The following is a 12,171-nucleotide window of genomic DNA, read 5'->3' as shown; positions in this document are numbered from 1 at the left end:
ATAACTCCCTGAACATATGGGTTTGGATGGGAAAAACAGTCCGACCACTTTGGCATCTATAATTACCGAAACGTTGCTATTGAAAAAGAACTGAAAGACATCGGGGAACGGAAGATACCTCAGCTCGCCCTAGTGGCAGCAAAGCGCCTTTTTACTGACAGGCTTCATACGGCTTCGATTGAGGCAGAGCGAAACGAGAGTCCGTTCAAGCTGCTTTCTCCCGAGCAGGCCCTCCGCGGAAGCTACCAATACTGCGACGCCCGGGAGCGGCTTGGGTCCTATTTGCGACCTATAATTATGGCATCATTCAATCGTCGCCGCTCGCTGTCATCCGGTAACAAACCTTTCCCTACAGCACGAGCCTTGGGGAAAGACTACAACTCCCAAGCGCGCTTGCAAGGAAATGCCTCCCTCGGAAATCGAACAACTCATTGCCGGCGAAGATGTTTAAGAGCGGGCTGTGCCCACATCCCGCCAACCCGCTTCCTCCATCAGATTTCCGCGTTAAAACTCCGCTCGCAAAGGAGGCGCTTACGCTACGGGGTGTGTCACAAGAGCAAAGAACTGAGCACGCCCCCTACAGCTCAGAGCGGTCACGTGACCCACCCGTGGCCCTGTCAGCTGATCTCTGCTAAGCCGTGGCGGTCGTCTAGGTGGTGATGGAGTTTCTTCTCGGTAATCCTTTTAGTTCTCCGGTCGGACAGCGCATTGGTAAGTTGCCGCCTGATTCTTGCGTTACGCTTCCTCTACCCCCCACTCCCCTCCCCCCGTGTCTCCCGACTTCAACCGCTCGCGTGACTGTAGCTTTAAACTCAGGATTTTGCCACAACTCAGTGTCTAACCGCGGGAGGGGCGGAGCTTATAAACCTCGGAGGCGGGGTTTAGGGTTTTTTTTTCCCCTCTGGCCGATGAGGATAGGACATTCTTCTGACGGACAATTCGTGCTGATCAATGGGGTATGATCGAGGAGGCGGGTTCTTGGGGGTAGGCCTTGTAAGCCAATCCTGTCGCGGTAAGAGTACGGAGGGGGGTCTCGAAAAAGGGATAAAGTTTGCTTATTTAAAGAGGACGCGCCTCTGGTGCGAACGTCACGCCCCCTGGAAGGCTGGTCGCTCTCTTGGTGTGGGCTGTCTGCGAACAGTTGAGATAATTTTGAAAAGATCTTGGAAGCCTGCCCTTCAGTTGCTTTCGAGTCTGAGGAAATAGCTCATGTCGCAAAAGCCCGAATTGGCAAACTCTGAATGGGTGGAGGCCTACATGCTTTCTTCCTCTGGTCATCCCAGAGACCGTAGACTACAAATTCCATCTCTCCTTAGGTGCATGGAATTTTTCAGTCCGTCCCATGGAGATAGCGTTGGTACACTAAATGGCTGTTCGGAGCAGTAAACAAATTAAAGTCCAGTCCTAAGGAGAGGAAAATCTATCTCTTAGCAGACACAGCGTTTAAGTCACTAATGAGGAGCTGGTGGCCTTAACTGCTGTTGCTGAATCGCACCTTGAAGCCTTGCTCATCTTTCCTCATACAAGCTGGGGCTCCTGGGAACCGTAGTTCTCAAGTGTTTGCAGAGTTGCATGTTTTCTGTTGCCGGCTTAAGAATTCACAAAATTAACATTTAGGAACCTGTTGTGCATCTTTTTGTCCTTAGCTACGCCTAGATAGCTAGGTTTAATCTTTGTTAATGTTTAACACAGAACACTTAATGGTCTAATGGATTTTTTCCTTATTTTTATGAATATGTTCTAAATTAAGTTTAAGGATCTTAGGACAAGTTTCAGCAATGAATGCTTTGCAGTGGTCAAAAATGCCTATTGGGTGAGAAAATAGTGACATTGTTTCCTAAATCCTTCCTTCTTTATCTGGAAGAAAAGTGCTGTAGGTAGTCTTTAAAAATTAAGACATGACATTCACTTCTTGGTCTTGGGGTTCTTATTTATTTATTTATTTATTTCGATTTTTATACCGCCCTTCTCCCGAAGGATTCAGGGCGGTGTCAGATTGCATGTCAGATTGCATGGAAAGAGGAAACATTGCCAGGGTTGGTAGATGTGTATTATATGTATTATATAACCATGCAAGCATAGAATAGAATAGAATAGAATTTTTATTGGCCAAGTGTGATTGGACACACAAGGAATTTGTCTTGGTGCATATGCTCTCAGTGTACATAAAAGAAAAGATACATTCATCAAGGTACAACATTTACAACACAATTGATGGTCAATATATCAATATAAATCATAAGGATTGCCAGCAACAAGTTATAGTCATACAGTCATAAGTGGAAAGAGATTGGTGATGGGAACTATGAAAAGATTAATAGTAGTGCAGGTTCAGTAAATAGTTTGACAGTGTTGATGGAATTATTTGCTTAGCAGAGTGATGGCCTTCGGGGAAAAACTGTTCTTGTGTCTAGTTGTTCTGGTGTGCAGTGCTCTATAGCGTCGTTTTGAGGGTAGGAGTTGAAACAGTTTATGTCCAGGATGCGACATAATATAGTTTTGTAAGTAAAAAGCGTCAAGAGTCATCTCACTATTCTAAAGGTATATATTTTTCCTGTGGCATCATGATCTGTTTCATTCACAAAAATCTCATGTGACTTAACTAAAATATATTTCTGATTTAAACTCTCCAAATAAGATCTTTGTCTAAATTCACATGCAAGTATATGCTGTTCATAATACTGGGTAAATCTAGACTTGGAGTAAATTAGAGACATTAAAATTAACTGAAACCAAGTAAGATATAAATCTGTGTTACTTATTTCTGTGCTTTGCTTCATTTTATTCAGCTCAGTTTTCACCCAATATAATTGTATGTTTGAAATATAATTTAAACTCCATATTTTGAAATGTGCTTAGACTGTAATAAATAGCATTAACTGATAAATCCCCTTCTATTTTAGTGGATACAAAATAGATAATAGTTTTTTATGATATCGGAGTCCTTGGAATCCAAAACCTTCAAAACCGGTAATTCTTAATATGTTAGTGATGTGTCATAAATTGCCACATCTCCACACCCTGGCAGCAGGCTAACATACATCTTGCTAAGTTTGCCTTTAAGAACTGAGGCAATACTCACACATATTACTAGTTTGGAATATCGAATTTGCTGGCACATTTAGTTTTGTGGTCTTCCAACTAGAATTTTTGTTGTTGTCAAGTGCGATTTAAACTGCTTTGTTCATTCCATATAAAAGTTGTATGGCCTGAGTTAGACTTCTGAGTTGTTGATGCTTCTAATTACAGCTTCCTAAGCTGAATTTAGCATCTACATCATTCACATCACTATGTCTTAGAAAAGCTTCATAAAAGGAGTAACATTCAGTTGTCCTTGTTTTTCCCCCACTTCAAATGCAAAAACGTATGAAATGTTATAACTCAAAATCGATTTCATTGATATATGAGAGGAAAACAAAGTTTTTATTTGATTGGATGAGGCTCTTTTATGAGGTCTCAATCCAAAGAGGTGTTCAACAGAATGTTCAACACAGCCATACATGAGACCCGTAGAAGGAGATAGAATCAGGCCAGCGGTTTTCATTTGCAGCATAATGCACAGTCATAAGGAAACAGAAGAAGTTGCTAAGATAATATCAGTCTGCCATGGGCAATCTTCCTTGCTATCTCATGTTCTGTATTTCTCAGATTTGGAGAGCAAATAAGCCTAGTTCCTGAGTTATGGGTGCTCCATGGACCCACATAGGGGTTTTAAAAAAAATATTGTAGAACCGTTTATCCAAGATGGTATGAGGACTCCTGCCTTGGGCATGGAGTTGGACTCCAATGTCCCCGCCAACACTATCATTCTATAAATTGCTGCTTTCAAAATGTATCCAAATACAAACTCAGAACTATTGGCTCTCATGTCTTTAGTTAGTAATGTGAAGCAGATAATTGAGAAAACCCCATTTTGGTGGCAGTGGCTTAGATGGAAGACGTTATTCTCATGCAGGCAGATCCTATTAGTAATTTGGCAGGAGATCAGCAGGAAATTCCAGGACTGTAAGCCAGACAGACAGAAAAATCAGGAAAAAATAAAAGTTTGATGAGTATGTCTCATTGTTAAAGTTGAGCCTGACTTGTAGGAGACTTTACTTTTTATTTTTTAAAAAAACATATTTTAGGCTTTACTCAATTATTTTATATCCATTATAATTTATATTCACCTAGTGGATTTTATGTTAATTTATCCCCAGAAACTATGTGGATGTACATGGTATTTCCATGTTTGATGAATTACTTCTTTCCCATTTTGCATTTCCTGGAAATAAATATCATCTGGAATATCTTCTAAGATGCTCAGCCTAGAATTTATATCTTTAGAAATAGCTCAATTTGGCCTATCATATTGATTTATTTCCAGTTTTGTGTATTATTGATAAGCATAACACTGAAAATGGTATTGTATATTAAACCTACTGACATAGATTTAATATTCAGTGATTACCAATTTTCAGTGTTATGCTTACAGAAGTCTTATAAGAATTGGCCAATATTATTGTTCCAATAAATGTTGGAACACAGAATAAGGTATATTGGCTTGGCAAGGATTCTTGGTGAGTTTGTAACTCAATACAATTTTGAATGGGTAATTTTTCCCAGAAAAGAAGATATCCAATATATATATAATTTAAAGTGAAACAGTCAGTCCTGTAACATAACTTGACTGAATGTGTAGATCTGGCCCTTATTCCTCATGTTGTTTGAGAATTTTATACCTCATCTATAAATAAAATAGTTGCAAAATGACATGGCTCAAATATTTTAAACAAGTAACTTGAACATCATTGTTAAAGCCATATAATCTAACAGGTAACAATAGAGAGTTGTGTAATCTCTGAAGATAGTTTAATAACAACTTTATTGTCTCTTCTTGCACTAACTGCAATTTTTTTGTGTTTCAAGGGCAGATTCACAACACTATGCTGTAATCTAGTTTGGAGTTTAGCTATTAGGCTTAGGACCGGGATATTTACAGGACCGTCTACTGCCATCTTCTATCTCCCAGTGACCCGTGCGTTCTCACAGAGAGGGACTCCTTAGGGTGCCGTCAGCCAAGCAATGGCGACTGGCGGCCCCCAGGGGGAGGGCCTTCTCTGTGGAACGAACTTTCCCCTGGACTTCAACAATTACCTGACCTCCGGACCTTTCGCCGCGAACTTAAAACTTATTTATTTCGTCTTGCTGGACTGGCTTGAATTTTTAAATTTTTAAATTGATTTTATGGGTTTTAAATTTTTATAAATTTTACAGAGTTGATATTGTATTTTAAATGGGGCCAATTGAATAAGTTTTTTAATGGTTGTTTTTAGCATTGTATGTATTGTTTTTTTATTTTATTGTGGCTGTAAACCGCCCTGAGTCCTTTGGGAGAAGGACGGTATACAAATTATATTATTATTATTATTATTATTATTATTATTATTATTATTATTATTATTATTATTATTATTATTATTATTATTATTATTATTATTATTATTAGACCATTAGAGACAAGCCATTCCAGTCCAGAAAGTGTTGCAATCAGGCATACTTGGTCAACTATAGGCCTAGCACCTATGTGGGGCATGAGTAAAGAAAGTGACCTTTTAAACTTCAATAAAAATTATAGTAAATAAAAAAGAAAGCAACCTTAATGAACAGAGGAAAGCTCCATTAATAGGACAACAAAGAGATAAACATTACTTAGCCCAGATGATGGGAAAATGTTAAGAAAACCTCTCACGTAGATGCCCCACCTAATTCACATTAATAGAAAAAATGGAAAAGTACATTCAGATTTGTAATATTCTGTCTTGATACCCATTTTAAGATACCAGTCTTAATAAAAAAAAACAGCTTTAAATACACGTGGTATCTGGTTTTTAGTCTGGACTATCTTATGCTGCTGACAGTATAAGCAACAGGAGCACAAGTAGGTATGTTGTACTCTTATTTTTTTCAAAAAAAATACAGCTTCATCTAGAACAGTCTTCCTGAGCCTATTTATCCTGCCGGATTTGCAGATCTCAGGGAACTCCTACGTAAAAATTATACCTACAGTTATTATTGTTTGATATATGAAGTAAAAAAAAACACACCTTTTTTTCAGTCAAACTCATGGAACCCCTAACAACCTGACATAGAACCCTGGGGTTTCATAGAAGAATCCCAGTGAGAAACGGTTATTTAGAATCAGAGACCTACTCATTTCCTGAACCATAAATTTTCAGAGTATTGGAATTCAATTTCAGTTTATAATCTTTATGCAGCACTGTGTATCCAGGTACTAATCCCACTACTATGTGTATTGTGAAATCAAGTGGCACCTAAATCTGATAAATTTAACTTCCTGAGTGATGACAGAGGGATAGACCTGCTTAGTAATAACATATTTGTGACACTCAGGTTCAACACCCTAATAATTTAATAATTTCTACCAGTGGCTTCTTATAAGTATTGCTTTATTATCTTATCCAATCAGTTACAAAGTAGACTTCAGGGCCTTTAGACTTCAAAAGACCTGGGACCAGAATTTTAGTAATTTGCCCAAAAGCAGGCAGGAGAAGGATCTCCAATTTATCACTCTTATACAGTTAATATATTTTAAACATATTGGTTTCACAGCTTTCAGTTAATAACTGAAAGCCGTACGGGTCTGGATGGGGAGAAACAGGCTCAAGCTCAATCCCTCCAAAACGGAGTGGCTGTGGATGCCGGCATCCCGGTACAGTCAGCTGCAGCCGCGGCTGACTGTTGGGGGCGAGTCATTGGCCCCGATGGAGAGGGTGCGCAACTTGGGCGTTCTCCTGGATGGGCGGTTGTCTTTTGAAGATCACTTGACGACCGTCTCCAGGAGAGCTTTTTATCAGGTCCGCCTGATTCGTCAGTTGCGCCCCTTCCTTGACCGGGATGCCCTATGCACGGTCACTCATGCTCTTTTTACCTCTTGCTTGGATTACTGCAATGCTCTCTACATGGGGCTCCCCTTGAAGAGCACCCGGAGGCTCCAGTTGGTTCAGAATGCAGCTGCGCGGGTGATAGAGGGAGCTGTTCGTGGCTCCCATGTAACACCACTCCGCAGGCTGCACTGGCTACCTGTGGTCTTTCAGGTGCACTTCAAGGTGTTGGTTACTACCTTTAAAGTGCTCCATGGCTTAGGGCCGGGTTACTTATGGGACCGCCTACTGCTACCGATTGCCTCCCACCGACCCGTGCGCTCTCACAGAGAGGGACTCCTCAGGGTGCCATCCGCCAAGCAATGTCAGCTGGCAGCCCCCAGGGGAAGGGCCTTCTCTGTGGGGGCTCCCACCCTCTGGAATGAACTTCCCCCAGGACTACGTCAACTGCCTGACCTTCGGACCTTCCGCCGTGAGTTGAAGACATACCTATTTATTCGCGCAGGACTGGCATAGAAATTTTTAGTAGTTTTTAATATTTGGATTTAAATTTTATGGGGTTTTATGGTTTTAAATGGATTTTAATTTGGCCTTATATTTAATAAATTTTTTAATTATTGTTTTATTGTGCACTTTTTATTGTTTTATTTGGCTGTGAACCGCCCTGAGTCCTTCGGGAGAAGGGTGGTATAAAAATCTAATAAATGAAATGAAATGAAATGAAATGAAATGAAATAACATTTATTGTTTTAAAAACTGAACCACACTTTGGAAATCCCAAGAAACTCTGGCACCTTCTAAGTGTTTCAGTTTGCCAAATTACTTGTGCTAGACTGTTACTATCACCTTATTACAGAAATTCACCCAGGAAAAATAGGTGGCATTTTTAATCTGAAATTTCTTTTTCTTTCCTTTGTCCTGTTTGTTTGTTTGTTTGTTGCTTGCTTGTATTACTGTGGATAACTTCTCCTCTTTTCCATTAGCTAATTACTCATGATTACAAGCTAGTACTGCTTTAAGTCTAGACATCCACTTTTTGATGGTGATGGTGGTAGTTTGTTTGTTTTTTTAATACCGGCAGTACTCTTCCCTGAACTTAAATTTATCTGTTTGCCAAAAGCAATTGATTGTGGGGTTAAACATTAGCATTAACAGCTTTGTTGGTCATCACCCTGGCATTAGCAACATTGTGGAGCGCACAAGATCTGCCTACTGTACGAGATTCTATTGTGTACATTATTTTCTCTTAAGAATCATTCATAGATTAGAATTGTGCAGTATTTGATTTAAAATAGGCAAAGATGGTTTAGATTCAGTATGGGCACCATGTCTTTTTCTACCGTGTGACTCTGGCTCATTCAGGCTCAGGAAATATTGAGTTCAGGACGTGCTACAGAAGTAGTAGCAGAGTGCAACTACATGTTGGCAACTCCTTATTACAGGGCTGTCAAGTGCGATTTCATTGAGAGCCGCATCATGATTGTGTTTGACCGCGGGGAGGGCTTGGGTGGACATGGCCAGGATGGGCATAGCCAGCTTGACGTCACTCGTGCCAGAGCTCCTGTGCCAGCCCGAGCACTCTGCCAGCGAAAACAGGTTCCCAAGGTCCGTTTTTGGCTGGGACGGCCTCCTGCAACCCTCTGCCAGTGAAAACGGAGCTCGGGAGGGCTGCATGCTCCGTTTTCACTGGCAGAGGCACTGCAGGCCAATCTTTCACTGTTTCCAGGGTGGTCCCATGGTCCAGATCTAAGCACCCTGCAAGCCAGATCTGGCCCACGGGCTTTGACTTTGACACCTCTGCCTTACTGCCTCAATAACACCTCTAAAATCCAGTGTTTTTCCCTGAGCCTGCACATCTCTGGAGATTGCAGCTATTGAATAGAGTATTATAACCAAAAGCTGGATAAGCAAACAAGGAGAAACCTATCAAAGTGCTTTCAGCAACAGGCCACATAACTAATGACTGGGGTGGAGGAACACAGTCGCCTTATTAGCGTGTGGTCAAGGTTTAATTATTGTTTAAGTGTTTATGTTCTGTTGTATATATAATTGTTCTAATACAGTACATATAGCTTTTTCTGTTCATTTGTTTTGATTTTTGTAGTATCACTTTATTATAGTATTTGGGATTTTTCTTTTGTTATAGTTAAAAAGCATTTTTAAAGAGTTACCACATGACTAAAGATTGGTAGCAAAACACATAGTGTCTGTATCATGGGAGTAAACAAAGGGATTATTAACCACCGTAACTGATTGGCTTGGTCCCTGCTGTATATCCTAAGGAGAATGAGCCCCACATCTAGAGATTTTTTTTCAAGAAATATTCCATCTTTAATTTTGGACAAAATCATGATTACTCTGAACAGCTCCTTTATGACTCAAAGCTCCTATTTGAGGAGCAAGTGAAGCTGTGTCTATGAGATCTAGAAATCTTGCCATAGCCAACTCACCACAGCCAACTCCCACAGGACAAGAGTTACACTAATATCAAAGAAATGGTGGAATAGAATCATTAAAGAAAAGATGCAAAAGGGGGAACAAAATGAAATGTGAATGACAAAAATTAAAATGTTTTTTTAATTATTATAAATAATTAAATTGAATTGTTGAATTGGCTACAGTGTGTTGGTCTCTTCTGGTCTAGGTAGACAGCTCCAATTAATGCACCAACTGCAAACTTTCCCAGAACAGAAGGACTTATTATAGCCATTCACATTTTGGTTCATTTGCTCTGTTGCAGCACCATGTGCATGGTGCTGTTATTGAAGACCATTAGAAAGTTGTAATTGGTCCAGAATGGAGCCGTTCGAATAGTTATGGGTGTATCTGTACATTGAGAACTGCACTGGTGACCAGTTGACTTTTGTGTGCAATTTGAGATGATGGTTGTCACCCTTAAAGCTCTGTATGATTCTATATAACAGATAAATGTCATGAGGACTGTCTCCCAGTTGTATTTGTCCATTCAATGCCATCAGAAAAAGTAAGCGCCACGTTGTTTCCCTCTCTCAGGGAATCCCATCAGAAAGGACTGAGAAAGTGTACTTTCTCAACTGCTTCTCCCCTTCTCTAAAATATTTTTCCTAAACTCTGTCTGGCTCCAATCAAGATTCAGGAAACCTATCAAAATCTGCTCTATCAGCAGACCTTAGGAGTAGTTCTGTTGTGAAAATGTATTCATTTAATTGAATTGTATTTATTCCCTGGTGCACTGTGAATATTGTTACCAGTTGTAATGATCTTATTATACTATTTTTTTAAAACAAGTTTATGTGTATTTGATATTCAGCAATGGCTGAAGCTGTATATAATAAATTGAGTACTAGAGGTTTCTAATTTTTTTCCATTTCCACAGAGAAAGCTACTGATGGCTCCTTACAGAATGAAGATTGGGCTCTTAACATGGAAATCTGTGACATCATTAATGAGACAGAAGAAGGGTAAGGAAACAAGTGCTGAAGTCAATAGTCATTTTCTGGGTAGATTCACTGATGATTTTGCATTAGCCTGCACAATTTCTGAGATCCGTAAAGACACACCCAGCTCAGGAAAAGTGATATGTGTACCAGGGAACGTTGATATAAGACATAACAGCTAACACTGAGTCTTATGATGATTTTCAAAAAGCAGCATACTGCTCAAACAAATCAGATAGATTTTGTTATCAGTGCCAAAAATTCTGTTACTAAGTCGTAATTCTTTGCACAAGGGTAAAATCAATCTTGCACTGTTTTCCTGAAATCTGAAAAAATAAAAATATTGTTAATTATCTCAATGTATTTTTCTTTAGATCTGTTAATGTTAATTGTTAATTCTTTTTTTAAATAATTCAAATATCTGCTTTTGCTTTTTAGTGCCTCATTTTCAGATATCTTCGTTAAGTTTAGGAGTCTTAGTTCTTTTAATTCATGTGAACAAAAATGTGTGTTGGGTGGGGAAGGAGAGTTGTTTAATGTATTGTGAAGAAGAGGTGATTCTTTTTGTGTTTTGGTTGGGTGATTCCAGGGTCTAATTGAAGAAGAAGAAACCTGATTCTGACCCTTATTGTCTGGCAAATTGCAAGCATATATTTTGTTTGTTTTTCAGTATTAGTATTTTTTATTATTTGACCTTTGCTATTGTTAGGCCCAAAGATGCTTTTCGAGCTATAAAGAAAAGGATTGTGGGAAATAAGAATTTCCATGAAGTGATGCTGGCTTTGACGGTGAGTATGGTGCAAATTTCTCAGTTACGGTGGATATAGAAAACCTACACACCTTTTAAAATGCCAAGTTTTTGAGTTGTAAAAGAAATCATATCAAGATAAATCATTTCAGATTTTTTCCCATCTTTAATGTAACATATAAGCTATATACAGTTCAATTAAAAACAAACTGAATTTTTTAAGAGAGAAAATAGCAGTAAGAAACCAGAATAATGTAGCTGCATAAGTGTGCATTGGGGCGGGTTTCAAAACTCATCACTATCGGTTCACTCACGTGCGCGCGCACATTTCTGTGCATGCGCAGAAGCATCCGGGTGGCTGGGCAGAGCCTCCCGCCACCGCGCCGCTACCGGTTCACCCAATCCTGGGCGAACCGGTAGCAACCTACCACTGGTGTGCACACCTTTAAACTAATATTTTGTTGAAGTACCTTTTGCTTTTATGACAGCATTCCCCCTTTTGGGATAGGAACCTATCAGCATGGCACATCTTGCCTTGGAAATCTTTTCCCACTCTTCCTTGCAAAAGCACTCCAAACATCAGATTGCAATGACATCTCCTATGCCCGTCCCCCCTCTTCAGATCACTTCAAAGATTTTCAGTTAGATTCAGATCCAGGCTCTGGCTGGCTGTTCCAAAACTTTAATCTTCTTCTGGTGAAGCCATTCTTTTGTTGACTTGGAGGTATATTTTGGGTTGCCGTGATGAAAAGTGAAATTCCTGTTCAACTTCAGCATTTTAGCAGAGGCCTAAAGGTTTTATGCCAAAATTGATTGATGTTTGAAACTTTCATAATTCCCTCCACCTTGACTCAAGCCCTAGTTCCAGCTAAGAAAAGCAGCCCCAAAGAATAATGCTGCCACCACCATGCTTCACTGTAGCTATGGGGTACTTTTGGTAATGCACGGTATTGTTTTTGCACCAAACATGTTTTTTGGAATTATCCCCAAAAACTTCAACTTGGTTTTATCAGACCGTAACACATTTTCCCACATGCTTTTGTCAGATATGCTATAGGTTTTTGCAAAAGGTAGCAGGGCTTGAATGTTTTTCTTCGTGAGAAAAGTCTCTCTTTTGCCATAT

General features: G+C 39.6%; 1 protein-coding gene across 2 annotated transcripts in view; it reads left to right on the top strand.

The window, feature by feature from the left end:
- The first annotated feature begins 473 nt into the window (after window positions 1–473).
- TOM1 (target of myb1 membrane trafficking protein) overlaps window positions 474–12,171 on the top strand; it is a 29,817-nt gene continuing 18,119 nt past the window's right edge. The window contains exons 1-3 of one of the 2 annotated variants that reach the window (XM_058189890.1): window positions 474–711; window positions 10,240–10,324; window positions 11,010–11,088. In XM_058189890.1, coding sequence (XP_058045873.1) covers window positions 660–711; window positions 10,240–10,324; window positions 11,010–11,088 — 216 coding nt within the window. In that variant the 5' untranslated portion in view covers window positions 474–659. The remainder of the gene's footprint in view (window positions 712–10,239; window positions 10,325–11,009; window positions 11,089–12,171) is intronic. The other variant, XM_058189891.1, reaches the window with a different exon arrangement.

Source organism: Ahaetulla prasina, chromosome 7 (genome assembly GCF_028640845.1).
Source record: "Ahaetulla prasina isolate Xishuangbanna chromosome 7, ASM2864084v1, whole genome shotgun sequence".
Lineage (NCBI taxonomy): Eukaryota > Metazoa > Chordata > Lepidosauria > Squamata > Colubridae > Ahaetulla > Ahaetulla prasina.
This window is presented reverse-complemented; position numbering and strand designations above follow the sequence as displayed.